We start from the raw sequence: 14,229 nt of genomic DNA on the forward strand, positions 1-14,229 counted from the left end.
AACCCCCTGACCCCCATGTACAAAACCAAACCCCCCTGTACAGCACTCAAAAATTCTTCCCTTTGTGACTACTTCTACTATAATATCTAAACTTTTGTGACTTCTTGCTCTTCCTGCAAGGCTGGTAAACCATTCCATGGTTCAAATCCAAAATCACAGCTGTTTCCAGCTGCCTGCCAGGGTCTCAAATGCTTCTGACCTGGACCTGGAACCTCCAAAAATGTCTGAGGGACATTTTGATTTCCGACAGGCTCCTATCTGCCTGGGGGACACCCAGCACTCCCATCCAGCCCAGCCTCCAACACCCGTGGCATGCACAGGGCTCCCCTGGCCCAGCTCTGGGTGATAGTAAAAGGGTTTTAAAATCATGGGGATTTAGGGTTAAAAGGAAAATTAAGTTTAGTACAACCTGAAAAAATAAATACCCTAGGTACATGAAGGCCTTGTACCTTGCTAGAACTGTGTACCTAATAAATGATATAATTGTGTAGATGTGATGATTGTTTAGTAATTAAATATAATTACTGTTTAATCATAAGAATAATCATGAGAAACTGTGGTCAGGGACCTAAGAAAGATCACGAGAAACTCATGGTTGAATAAAGTCAATGTATACAATAGAACAATGTAAGTTTAATAATTAATATGTAAGTTATATAATGATAGAAAATAAAATGCGTTCAGCTCGAAAGCCGTGTCGGAGTCAGATTTGGGTTTGTACCCAACTCCCGGAGCTCTCAATAGAAGCACCTGCAGATAATCATATCCTGTGATTCTGTGTGTTCCTGAACGCTAACATGGGGAGGAGCAGATTTTCTTGTCTTTCTTCAGATTTTCCTGCACCTCTGTCAGTCCCCTTGGCTCCCCCTGCAAGTGCAGAATCTCTGGGGTGGGCTGGCCCCAGCTGGATGTTGGGTGCCCACTAAAGCTGCTTTATCAGTGCCCTCTGCAACTGGAAAGGGGAGAGAAAATGAAGGGAGAGGTAAACACTGGGAGAGATCCCTCCCTGGTCACCATCACAGGCACAACAGCCTGAACCTGGGGAGAAAGATTGAATTTATTGCCAAAAAATCAGAGCAGGACAATGAGAATAAAATAAACATTAGAAACAATTTTCTGCCACCTCTCCATCCCTCCTGTTCTCTTTGCTCTGGAGCCAGGCTGGGAGAGCTGGGGGTGCTCACCTGGAGAGGAGAAGGCTCCAGGGAGAGCTCAGAGCCCTTGCAGGGCCTAAAGGGGCTCCAGGAGAGCTGGAGAGGGACTGGGGACAAGGGATGGAGGGACAGGAGACAGGGAATGGCTCCCACTGCCAGAGGGCAGGGATGGATGGGATATTGGGAATTGGGAATTGTTCCCTGGGAGGGTGGGCAGGCCCTGGCACAGGTGCCCAGAGCAGCTGTGGCTGCCCCTGGATCCCTGGCAGTGTCCAAGGCCAGGCTGGACACTGGGGCTTGGAGCAGCCTGGGACAGTGGGAGGTGTCCCCCAAACCATTCTGGGATTCCCTGCCTGTTCCCAGCTGCTTCACAGCGAGTGCAGGGCTTGGGGCAGGCTGCTCAGGACAGCCCCAAGCCCAGGGGCAGCCCTCAGCCAGGTGAGTCTCCCCGAGGCTGGAAAGGGAGCAGCTTTCTGCAAGAGATGCCTGAATAAATCATCAGCCCTTCCTGCAGAGCCTTCTGAAGGATTCCTGGCACATCCCAATCTCAGCAGCACCGCCAGGACCAGGTGGGAACCTTTTACAGAGGGGATTGATGTGTCAGGCTGGAGCGGTGCTGGGATGATTTACAGGAACAACTCGTCCACGCCGACCCCATTGCTCAGGCAGGAGAGGCTGAAATGTGAGGGAAATCACGGAGCAGGAGCTGCGAGGGCCATCACTCACTGCTGGCAGCAGCAGCCCCGGGCTGGCTGCACTGACAGAGGGGCAGATTGCACAGGAATGTTCCTTGTCTCTTCCCAGACCTCACCTCTCCTGGCATTCCCAGAAAACCCTTCTGTTCCTTCCGAGCAGGCCTGCCACGGACTGGCAGAGGGGAGCTGTTCTCTCCCGGCCCTGCCCTGCCCAGCCAGGCTCTGGTGCAGTTTTTCATGGCAGGAGGAGCAAAGCAGCCCACGGAGCAGCAGACACCCGGAGCCTCTCCCTGAGCCTATGAGCTGAGCAGCTGGCAGGGATGGAGTGCCCTGCCGGCCAGGCTGGAGCCAGGCAGAGCTCACACCAGGGCCCCTGCCCTGTCCTGTGTCCCTGCACAGGGCCCAGGGGTGGCCGGCCGTGCCTCTGTCCCCTGGGCACCGGGCTGGCCCTGCCACTGCTGGCCCCGAGTGGCCTCTGGGGTGTTCTGGTACCCAGAGCAGACCAACTGTAGGGAGAAATCAGACCTGGCACATCACCTGTGTGAGCTGGAGGGACCCAGAGCATCATCCAGCCCAGCCCCTGCCCTGCCCAGACCCCCACAACGCCACCCTGTCCATCCCTGGCAGTGCTGCCCAAAGGCTCCTGGAGCTCTGGCAGCCTCGGGGCTGTGCCCATTCCCTGGGCAATGCCAGCACCTCTGGGGGAAGAACCTTTCCTGATCTCCAGCCTGACCTGCCCTGGCCCAGCTCCAGCCATGCCCTGGCTGCTGTCCCTGTCCCAGACCTCGGTGCCTGCCCCTCTGCTTCCCCAGGAAATTCCTCCTGTGCACACCTGGCTCCTTCTCTCTGTGCACACTTCCTGTGGGAACTGAGCTATTCTGGAGAACAATCCAAGAATAAGATCCCACCTGCCACAACTTCACATCAACTGCTCCTACAGTTACGTGTAAAATACCTGTTTTATATTATAAATGTTTGGTGTGCAGGTAGGATGGTTCAGTCTTGGTACTCTGTTCTGCTGGAAGAGTCACTCTGCCAGCACAGAACTTCTCTGCCCGCTGGAGTGCCCCAGTTCAGGCACTGAAAATGGAGCAGGAGCTGCTCTGGGTGCCTGGATAAATCCTGCCAGCACAGATCCTCCCCAAGTGCTGCCCAACCCAGGAGCCCTGCTGATGTAGAGCCTCCCAGTGCCTCCCAGTCTGCAGGGCCATGTTCCAGCTGCTGGAAATGTCCAGGAAAGAGCCATGGTCTTGGTGCCCTTCACCAAAGCCAGCAGGTAGAAGGTGTCAAACTTAAACTTTGTCAATAGTGGTGGTGGCTCTGGGGAGCCCTTTTGGGTTTATGGCTGAGAGTCTGCCCCACGTTGTGCCCATCCCTGGCCTCAGAGCAGGTGGAGACTGCTTCAGAAAGATCTTCTTGTGTCTGCAGGGTGACTCTTCCAGAGGCCCAGAGGGATGGTTACCCCTGAGCAGGTGACATTCCCTCAGCTGCTGCTTGCCCACAGCTCCTCCTGTCTCCTGGGAGCACAGGCAGTGCCAGAGCCTGGCAGAGGCACAAGGCAGAGTCCCAGGAGGCTCTGGATAGGAAGGGACCTTAAAAGAGCATCTCGTCCCCCTTCCACTGGAAAGAGAACAAAACCTGGTCTTTTGGTGCCCTTTTCTGCCTCCTTGCCCCTCTCAAAGGTGTTTTCAGGTGCTCCCAGCCACATCAGACACAGCTGCAGCCACAAGGCCATGGGGAAGAAAGGGTGAAAAGCCTTTTCTGGACCAGAACAAGATGTACTTTAGTCAACATTGGGATTCAGGTGTCAATTCCTTCAGGCTCTGTTAAAAAAGAAAGAGGTGGGTGTGAGCACAGCAAAAGGCAATGAATTCCCATTTCACGTGCCCTGTTTCCCCATATCCACCTGTCTCAGTGCCCACAGGCCCAGGAATGTGCCCTAAATCCTTCGGGAGCCCTGTGCTCACAGCCAGGTTGAAGAGAGCAGGGAGGGATAGCACTTTACAAACAGGACTCCCAACCTGCAGGAAGAGAATTGATCCCAGCATGATTAAGTGCCCAAGACTGGAGCACCAAGATGTTTCCTATGACCATCCAGTAGCAGCTGCCTCTGGGCAGTTTTCCTTATCTCCTGTTAATGGCCCATCAATGTCTTGCCCCATGGCTCACAGATAACACTCTCCAGAGCCAGTTCTGGTTAACAGGTGATTAAGGACACACCTCGTGACTCAGAATAACATCAGCCCATTGTGAGATGCTCCGCCCAGGGGGAGGAGCCAGGCATTCCCACCTGGATAAATCCGGGGATTTCTAGACAGAGAGGCAGCCTTTCCACAGGTTTGTGAGAAGACACAACAACCACATCTGCCATTCTAAGAGGACTGCAGCCACTCCAATCTGGACTGCTACCAGCACGCTGGCCAGAGGGCTGTCAGGTTGTATTCTGACTTTGTCAGTGGTTTTCCTTTTGTATCATTGCATGTATTTTTGTCTTTTTTCCCTTTTCCCAATAAATTGTATTTCTGACTTGGAGTCTCACTGATTTTGCTTTCAAACCAGAACATTAAGCAACTGGTAGAGACAAACATATCCATTCAAAGCAAGGTGTCTGCACCTCGGGGAGCCTTGGCTCCTCTCCAGAGTTACTCCCGCTGCAACTGCGAGCACCCCAGCTCCCCCAGGAGATCTCCTGTTGGGACTCCCCTCCTTCACCCAGCTCTTGCAGGACACCCCTTGCCACACGGAGAAATGGGAAGTGCAGACGTGCAGCACAGGGCAGAGCCAGTTCCCTGTGCCTTGTCACACCGGCCTGCAGGCAGAGCTGCTCCAGGACACTGTGGAGCATCACTGCCTGCCAAGGTCACAGCCCCACGCTGCCTCATGGTGACTCTGTCACAGCTGCTGGGCCAAGCAGCCCAAGGAGGGGCAGGAATCTGCAGCCGGAGTCAGCCCCAGCCCTGTACAGATGTGCTCTCTCCGTTTCCAGATTAACCTTTCAGAAATGTCAGCCAAAAAACAACCGCTGCCTCCCTGGTACAACCTGGAATTTTCAGGCCTGTGACTAGAGCTTCAATTAACTCCTTCAGTGCTCCTGCTCACCTTCCAGCCCTCTCCCAGGGAATTCCAGCTCCAGGGTCCTTTCTTCTGCAGCTATTTTGATGCCCCACACGTCGGTGACCTCTCTCCCCTGCTGCACCGCTTGGGATGGTGGAGTGGAAGGGCACTGCTGAAACAGGAGTGCTGGCAGGTGTGTTCAAAGGGAAGGAGCAGCACGTTCCTGACCTGTGCTAGCTGGGCTGCCACTGCAGCAGTAGCTGGGCAGGGTGGGATCATCCTCCCTCCCAGGAGATGTCCATAAACCAACAGCAGAATGTGCTGCAGCAGATTGCACAGGAATGTTCCTTGTCTCTTCCCAGACCTCACTTCTCCTGGCATTCCCAGCAAACCCTTCTGTTCCTTCAGAGCAGACCTGCCATGGACTGGCCCAAGCATCCAAAAGTGACTCAAGTGTTCCAGCTGTGGCCCAGCTGTGGCCCTGTGGGCACAATGCTCCTCTGGCAGCACATTCATTAAGAGCTCTCCTGTTCATTAAGTGTGTGCAGGCCTCCTGGAAAGTCCAGGATGGGCAGGATACAGCTGGAGTCACCCAGAGCAAACAGAGGGAAGGGGGCAGGTGAGGCAGAAGGGCTGGAGAAGATCAGGGGATGCTTCAGCTGGACTGCAGGTGTGGGAAGGGAGAGCTTTAGGGAATCATCTCTGCACCTTTGCACTCTGGAGGAGCAGAAAGAGAGCGGCCAGAGGGAGCCCCCTGCCCTCCCCAGGTGCCAGCTGTCCTCCAGGGGGCTGCAGGAAGGGGCTGCAGGCCCTGGGCTGCACAGAACTTCATTTGCCATTAGAGGGTGTCTGGACAGCTCTTCTGGGTCATTTTCAGATGGGTTTTCAATGACCTAATGAAGGTATCTCTGCCCACGGCAGTGGGATTGGAACCAGGTGAGCTTTAAGATCCCTTCTAACCCAATCCATCCTGTGATTCTGAGCCCAGGACCTTGGGCTAGTTGAGGCTGTTGCACAAATAAGGCCCACACTGAGCAAATCACCTCCAGCTGCCCCAAGTGTCCAGCTGGTTGTCTTTGGGTGAGCTTCTTTTTTCCATAGATGGCTGTGGGCTGGGTCAGTGTGAGGGACCCTCTGGGTGTGGTGAGAGGATCTGGCACACAGGAGAAACTGAACCCTGGCTCACCGTGCAGTGATGCCTACAGGAAAGGTGGAAATTGGAGGGATGTGGTTGTGACAACAATCCTGAGGGCAAGCTGGAAGAGAAGGCCAATATTGGGGTGACAAACCACAAGTGAGGAGTGAAGGCTCAGTAGCATTCCTATTCCTGGTGTACACAGGTAAAGGTAATTAGACACATTATAGAATGTCAGAATGGGTTGGGCTGGAAGGAACCAGCTCATCCATTCCCACCCCTGCCATGGCAGGGACACCTTCCACCAGCCCAGGCTGCTCCAAGCCCAGTGTCCAACCTGACCTTGGGCACTGCCAGGGATCCAGGGGCAGCCACAGCTGCTCTGGGCACCCTATGCCAGGGCCTGCCCACCCTCCCAGGGAACAATTCCTTCCCAATCTCCCATCCATCCCTGCCCTCTGGCACTGGGAAGCCATTCCCTGTGTCCTGGCACTCTGGTTCTTGATGAAAAGTCCCTCTCTGTCTTCCTTGCAGCCCCTTCAGGCCCTGGAAGGTGCTGTGAGGTCTCCACACAACCTTCTCCTCTCCAGGCTGAGCAATCCCAGCTCCCAGCGTGGCTCCATAGGGGAGAGGCTCCAGTCCAGACCTGCTCCCAGAGTTCTGTGTCCCATGTGCTGGGGACACCAGGACTGTATGCAGAGTTCCAAGTGGGGTTTCACATGCATACAGACATATCACCCATTGTCCGTGGCTCTGGTGGCAGCTGAACGTCTGCCTAACAGGGACAGAGCCACCACCTCCCCATATTGTTCAGCTTTCCCCGGCACAATCCTTCCCTCCTCCTTTCCTCACTGAGCAAACGAGTTCACTTAATAAAAATCCGCATTTCTGTTTCTCAGAAGGGATGGCTGCAGATGGGATCTGCCTGTGCAGGAGCCCTTGACCCTCCCGGAGAGGGAAGGCTGCCGGAGGGCTCAGCAGGGTGGGACTCCAGCTTCACCCTGCTTCAGCTACCGTGTAACCCTCGTGCTCTTTGGGTAAACTGAGGCAAGCCGCTGTCCTTCCTGCCCGCGGGAGACTGACCCCAAAGGGCAGGGATGACGAGAAGGCTCAGCACAGGGAAGAGTTCTCCTTCGGGCTGTACCCAAAGGGCTCCCTGACATCCTCATCCCTCGGGAAAGCAGCGGCCCCGCACCCGCAGCAGCCGAATCTGGTGAGGAAGAGGAGGCACCGCGGGTTCGCATGTCTCTCGCCGCCTCGGCGGTGCGCAGATCCAGAGCAGGTGAAAACAGCCGCCGAGCTCTCCGGTGCCTCCCGAGGGGCTCCGAGCCGCGGTCCCCGCGGTCCCCGGGGCGGTGCGGGCGCGGCTGCGGCGGGAGGTGGGAGGAGGAGCGGCCCGGTGCCGCCGCGTCCCTCTCCGCCGCTTCCTTTAGGTGGCACCTCTCCTCCAGGAATGAGGCCCCGGCCCCGCGCAGCCCTGCCCGGGCCGCGGCCGCGCACCGCGGGGGCTCCGCCGCGGAGCCGCCGCCGTCGGAGCGGCCCCTCCTCCCCTCGCCAGCCCGTGCCCGGCTCCCCCGTCCTCCCGCTCACTCCTCCAGCCAGTAAATCCGATCTAGGCTGATTCCTCTCACGTCAAACCACATGATCCCATAAAACATTCATCGCCTCTCCATCCCCGCTCGCTCGCCGCTGGCTCCCGGGATCCAGCGCAGCCGGCTCCGCTCCCCGCCGCGGGATCCGCCGCAGCCCCGGCCCCGTGCGTGCGGCGGGCGGGCGGAGGGAGGAGGAGGCAGGCGAGGCGAGGCAGGGAGGGGGAGCCTCGCCTGGATGCTGACTCCAGCTCGGGGGCTGCTCATTCCCCCGATGAGCGAGGGCGCCGGCACCGGGAGCGCCCCCCCATCCCCGTGCGCCGCCGCTCCCCGTTCGGGCTGAAGTTTGGCTCCGGGATCTGCCCCGCTTTCCCAAGGATTGTACTGCCGCCGCTCCACTTTGCGCCTCCAGACGTGCCTTCCCCGAGCCCTAAGATGAAGAGGGCGATAGCAGAAGGTAGGTGCGCCCCGGTCCCCCTGCGCCGCCGCGGCTCCCCCGGGCAGGGCACGGCCGCCGCGGCCCCAACTTCGCCCGGCGCCGCTAACTTCCCTCGCTGCAACTTTTTTTTCCCCGTGGGGTCTTCGGGAGCGGCCGAGGTCCCACGAGGGGAAGAGGGGCCGGGGGCCGGGCCGGGAGAGGCGGCGGGGAGGGCGCGGAGCGGAGGCGAGGCCGGAGGGGGAGCGAGCGCCGGGCACGGCTCGGCTCCAGCCGCGGAGCACGGCAGCGGGATGGAAGGAGGACAGAGCGATGATGGAAAGGGAGCAGAGAGGTGGAAGGAGAGCAGCGGGCTAAGCCCCCCCAGCCGCCGCCCAGCCTCGGCTTGGCTCAGCTCGGCCTTGGGGTGACCGGGCGAAGTTGGTGCCTCGGGGGGAAGCGCGTCCCCAGCCCGCAGCCCACATCCCGCAGCCCGCGGCGGAGGGGCCGGGCCGGGCGGGAGAGGGGATGGGGCAGCCCGGCTCGCCCCGCTCGCAGCCCGGCCACCCGGGGAGCTCCGGCCCCGCTCCCCGAGCCCGTCCCGCCCGCGGAGCCTCCGGACGGGGAAGTTCCCGGGGGGCAGCGGCTCCCGGGCTGCGGTGGGGCTCTCCGCAGAGCCCTCCCTGAGGGTCCCGCCGCTTCGTGTTCGCCAGCCAGAGGCTGGGAAGGGCTGGGGGTGCAGGGACTGAACCCCCTTTCCACTTGCTCTCTGCGCCGGGGGAGAGGCACGGAGCTCGCAGGCTGGCACGGCAGGACTGCGCCTGAGCCAGCCCTTTTCCGTGGACTTTGGCGACAATCTTTGTTTCCCGGCCCCGGTGTGCGGGCTGGGGCTGGGGCAGGGCTGGCACGGGGGCCGGGGGCTGCGGCGGCGCTCGGAGCCCCCCGGTCCCGCCGTGCCTTGGCCGCTTGCGGGGGCTCCGGGGGCACCGGGATACGGCCCCAGCCCGGGAGGGACCCTCGCTGCCGGGCTGCGGGCTCAGCCCGCTCGGGAAGCCTTTGCCACCCAGGTGTGTTCGCGGGAACCCAGCCCACGGATTGCAGTTTTTAACTGGAGGGATCGGCCCACCGTGGGAGCTGCCGGGCTGGCCAGGCGCTGGCCAGGGCAGGATTGGGCGTGCGGAGCCTCTGGCTGCTCGGACTCTGCTCCCGGCTGCGCTGCCTCCAGCTCGCTTCCCGTTCCCGTCAGTGACACAGATATAATTCTCTTTTCCTTTCTATTTTGGAGGGCACTCTGGCTGATTTATTAGTGACGATCAAAGGACACATCCAAGCTGTGATCCACACCGCACACCGCCTCCTCGAGAGGCTTTGTGTCCATCTGAAACGCGAAATGGCCAATTTATTATTCTCGTTCGGGGAACACCTCGGGAGCAGGCTCGGCTGCCAGCTTCTCCCCGGGCCCTGAGGGGATGCTGGTACCCGAGCCTCCATTTGCCGGGGCGCGGGGGTTGCCATCGACCGGAGCCCGGCGGCTCGGTGCCCGGCTCGGCCCGCCGGGGCCGGGCTGTGCGGGGCTCTGTGCCACCCGCGGGGCTGGCAGAGCAGTCCGGGCGCTGGGTGTGGTGCGGACACCCCGGTCCCCCCTGCTCCATCCCCGCTGCTGCTGCAGCGCTGCCCTCCCCACGCAGTGACACTCCCGGCTGCCGCCAGCAGCGTGCGGAGCGACGCGGGGAATAATGAAATATAAAAACTGTGTTACAACGGCTTTATTTATAGAACAAGGCTTGGAGGAGTTTGGGGTTGAATTATTTGCTTTTTTGCTGCAGTTTATGAATTGCTCCTGTGAGAGGCTGGCTTGCTGGCAGGTTTGGCTGGAAAGTCCTTACAAACCTGGGGGATTCTGTTTAGCTGAGTGTCCATCCTGCTGGATCTGGACTACATTTCCCACTGTGGGCTGCCAGGATGCTTCAAGTGCCTTGTAAGCCAGAAATAGCCACCAGGGGCAGTTGGACAGGCAGAGCTTTCCCTGTTCTCAGCACTTGCTGCCTTATTAACACGATTCATTTTTACTGAAAAAGGGCTTTCTATGCTTATTCTTTTTTTTTTTTTAACCCGACTACAAACCCTTGTAATATGAGAACCTTCATCAACATCACCGATGTGAGAGCAGCTCTCTTTTTTCCTCTTGAGAGAAGACACCATTCACTGCATTATCTTGTATTTCCTGTCTTTATAATGTAAATTTTTTATCAAGGGTGCTCTGCATTTTCTGGGCTTTGTCCCCCTTTCCCAGCCGGCGGCACAGACCTCAGACCTGTATTCCTTGGGCCCAACAAAGGCTGCGTTTGGAGAGGTTTTCTAAAGAGGAATGTGCTCCAAGAGGAATTTTAGGGCAAAAAGGTGGAGGTGCTGTTGCGCCACTCGGTGCCTGGGCGCTGAGCTGGTGCAGACATCGCTGTTCCCTGCTGGATCTGGGATGTTTTCCCAGACAAAGCTGGGCCAGAGGAGGAGTTAATGAGAAGCAGTGAGGAGTGTGGAGGGCTGTGGGCAGCACGTGCCGAACCAGCCGGGCCCCTCATTCATTCCCGCAATCCCGAGCCCAGGAGCTCCGGGCTTGCTTTGGGAAAACCTTCGGGAGCCTGCTGTGTCCATAAAGGAGTGGGAAGGAGAAGGAGTCACTGGTGGGAAGGAGCAAGGGCACAGTTTGTCTCACAGCATCCCGCTCTGCTCTGCCCTGCTCCCACTGCTCCAGGGGCCGGGAATGCAAGGGCAGGGGAGCGGCTGCTGCTCCATCCGCTCCTCCCGTGGAGCTGGAAGCTGGCAAGGGCCACGGGGATGCACAGCTGGGATCCCACATTCCCTGTGCCAGGCTGCGCCTGCTGCCACGGGCCCTGTGCTGTGCAATTCTCACCCCAACAACGACTTTGGCCTCCGAGCCTTCCAAAGGAATAACCAAAATCCAGCAGCACAGATGGGAATTTTCCACATTTTCTGTCTCGGAATCAGTGAGGAGCCTGTGACTGGGGGCAGGGAAGAGGAGGATGCTCGGAGGCTGCTGCACCCCTGCACGCACACCCTGCTGGGAGGGCACTGGGGCTCCTTCCCTTGGCATCCTCCTGAGCCATGCGCAAGGAGAGGGAGAATCGCCGGAGCCAGAGCCTGCACACAAAGCAGGAGGAGGCAGATTGCACAGAGCTGAGCTCGGATTTCTGCTCTGAGCCTCCCTGGGCTGCTGTGCCGGCGGCTCGGGGGCTGAGCTGGGAGCTGCAGCCCGGGACTCACCTGCAGGGTGAGGAAGGAGCCGCTCTCACCAGCTGTGCCTCCTCTTCCCCTTGGGTTTGCAATGCTCTCTGCTGCCGTCACCTTCAGTAAGACGGCTCTCCGAGTGCCAGGCTCCTCTTTTGATGTTCCTGAGGAGGATTTCTCTCTTTATGCAGGAGGCACAGCCCCCGTGGAACAGGAGTACCCTGCACCACCGCACAGAGGGGCTGTCAGAGGCAGCAGCTGGGAGTTTCTGGGAGGGCTGGTCCCTCCTGGCCATGTGGGAAGCTCTGTGCTGTGTCCCGGAGCCAGGTGGATCCGTCTGGGATTTGTGAGTCGCAGGGTGTCAGGGCTTCTCCATCACAGCGGCGTGGGAGGGAGGAGTGAGGCTGGTGAGACACAAAGCCCACCTTCTCCTCCCCTTTCCTGCTGTGGCTGCAACTCCTGGAGGTTCCAGAGGCTGAGGGAAAAGGGGACAATTGCACTGAAAAGTCTTAATCAGCTGAAAGAGGCTGAGGGTGGATCCTGCCGTGCTTGCACAGAGATGCTGGAGGAATTCGTGCAGAGTTTGCTCAAATGTGCAAACTGACCTCAGCCTGAGCTGTGTGCCTGAGCCCACTGGGAGACACAGGAATGGGAGTCTGGAGTGGCTGGCTGCCCCTTGTGTGGTGTTCAGAGGGTGTGTGGGCTCAGGGCAGTGGCACCAGGTGACACAGCTGTTTCCCTTGGGCTCTGTGTGTGGGCAGAGCACATCCCGTGGTGTGGCACAGACCCTGGCCGTGCCTGCTTTGCTTTTGGAGTGCTCCCAGAAGGGCTCTGGACTCTGGTCTTGGCCCTGCTGCTGCCTCCTTTGTATCCTTGCCCAGGTCAATGAGCCTTTCTGTGATGTAGTCTCAGCTTTTCCAGCATGTCCCTCAGAGTGATGCTGAGCTATGTCCCAAGGGACCCAGGAGATGCTGAAACTCAGCCCAGAGCTGGACTGTAGAGTCTGAGCAGTCACTGATCACCTCCTCAGCAGTGCCACAGTGCCAGGTGACAAGACTGATGATCTCCTGAGGGCTGTTGCTGCATCCACAGCAGGTTTGTGTCGCTGGGCTGGCCCACCTTCCTCCCAGCCTTCACGCTGCAGCTGATCAACAGCACCAGCAGATTTTACAGCATTTATTGTCCCTCTCCTGGAACCAGGAGATTAGAAAAGCACTTGAGTTTTATTTGGAATCCTCCTCGGTTGTCAAGGAAAGCAGAAACACTCCACAAGCACATGCAAAGCATTGAGGAGACTGGAAACAAGAAAACACAAACACTCCAGGGTTTTTGGTTCTGTCTCAGGAAAGCTCAGCAGTGTGAGGCATCACCCTGATGACTCTCACATAGCAGTGCTGGCTCCTGTCTGCATGGGTCAGGCAAGGCCAGGCTCAGAATATTTGCTTTCATGAAATCATGGAGTATTTGGGAGGAATCACCTGGATACACCTGGAGTACCTCTGGAGCTGTCTAGATCTGGTTGCTCAGGGGTTTGTCCTTCCAGCATGGATGTCTTTCCCAGGATGGAGATACCCTGTCCTCCTCCTCAGTTCCATGGGCTGTGTGGCCGAGGCAGCCCAAGCCCTTTGTCACCTGCCTGGGTCAGCACCCATGGGTGCTCCCTGTCCCTCTGCTGAGCGGGGGGTGCCTGGCTCTGTCCCTGGGCGTGGCAGGGCTGGGGCAGCAGTGATGCTGACCTTTGTGCTGGCTCCCTGTGAGGTGCTGGGCAGGTATCAAAGAGGGCTAAAAGCCAGGTCACAGCCAGGTGCAGTGGCAGAGACATTCTGGATGGCAGCAGGGACACTCGGTGTGGCAGCAGGGACACTCAGGATGGAGCAGGGACACTCAGGGTAGAGCAGGGACACTCAGGGTGGCAACAGGGACACTCAGAGTGGCAGCAGGAACACTCAGGGTGGAGCAGGGACACTCAGGATGGAGCAGGGACACTCAGGGTGGAGCAGGGACACTCAGGGTGGCAGCAGGACACTCGGTGTTGCAGCAGGGACACTCAGGATGGAGCAGGGACACTCGGGGTGGCAGCAGGAACACTCAGGATGGAGCAGGGACACTCAGGGTGGAGCAGGGACACTCAGGATGGAGCAGGGACACTCGGGGTGGCAGCAGGAACACTCAGGATGGAGCAGGGACACTCGGGGTGGCAGCAGGGACACTCAGGATGGAGCAGGGACACTCGGGGTGGCAGCAGGAACACTCAGGGTGGCAGCAGACCCTTGCAGATGTGTTCCTGTGCTGGTGTTTGCTTTGGTGGCTGGGAAGAAGCCCCTGGCCAGGTTTATGTGGCCTGGCTCCAGCTGCCCCAGCCTGGTGTCCACATCAATGGTAATTAAACAGCTCCCCTGGAGCTCTGTATCCTCAGATGCCCCCTGTGCTGGGAGCCTTTCCTGGCAGCCTGCAGGGGCAGGGGCTTCTCTGAGGACACACAAACCTGGCCAAATCCCAGAATCCTGGAGGGGCTGCTGGGGGGCTCCAGAACGGGGCTGTTGCACCTCAGCTCAGCTCTGCTGTGGATTTCTCTGTCCAAGCTTTGGAAACCTCCAGTGATGGAGCCTCGCTGGCCTTTCCCAGTGCTGGAGCTGATTGAAAAGCTTTTCCTGATTCCAAACTGAAGCTCCCAAGCTGTAGTTCTTGGCTGTGGCTCCTTGCTGTGTCACCTGGCACACAAAGGTGTGGTTTGCTTTGCCATCCTTCTGACTGCCCTGGAGTAGCTGGAGGCTGGAATTAAATCTCCCTTCACCTTCTCTTTGCCAAGTCCAACCATCATAATTCCCTCTGTCTGACCCTGTAGGATATACTAGGGCATATATGGGAGGGGAGCATTCCCTGGGAGGGTGGGCAGGCCCTGGCACAGGTGCCCAGAGCAGCTGTGGCTGCCCCTGGATCC

General features: G+C 58.5%; 1 protein-coding gene and 1 long non-coding RNA gene across 2 annotated transcripts in view; one reads left to right on the plus strand and one right to left on the minus strand.

The window, feature by feature from the left end:
- Positions 1 to 2,789: 2,789 nt before the first annotated feature.
- Positions 2,790 to 6,444, minus strand: LOC144247219 (uncharacterized). The gene is made up of 2 exons (XR_013340941.1): positions 4,949 to 6,444; positions 2,790 to 3,672 (listed from the first exon to the last, which is right to left on the minus strand). It is a non-coding gene; the product is annotated as an uncharacterized LOC144247219 (long non-coding RNA).
- A 1,150-nt stretch (positions 6,445 to 7,594) lies between these two features.
- The window catches only part of RTN4R (reticulon 4 receptor), an 84,673-nt gene continuing 78,038 nt past the window's right edge, over positions 7,595 to 14,229 (plus strand). The window contains exon 1 of the mRNA XM_021536745.3: positions 7,595 to 8,084. Within this exon, the coding sequence (XP_021392420.1) occupies positions 8,063 to 8,084 (22 nt within the window). The 5' untranslated portion in view covers positions 7,595 to 8,062. The remainder of the gene's footprint in view (positions 8,085 to 14,229) is intronic.

This window comes from Lonchura striata, chromosome 18 (genome assembly GCF_046129695.1).
Source record: "Lonchura striata isolate bLonStr1 chromosome 18, bLonStr1.mat, whole genome shotgun sequence".
In the NCBI taxonomy this organism is placed as follows: domain Eukaryota; kingdom Metazoa; phylum Chordata; class Aves; order Passeriformes; family Estrildidae; genus Lonchura; species Lonchura striata.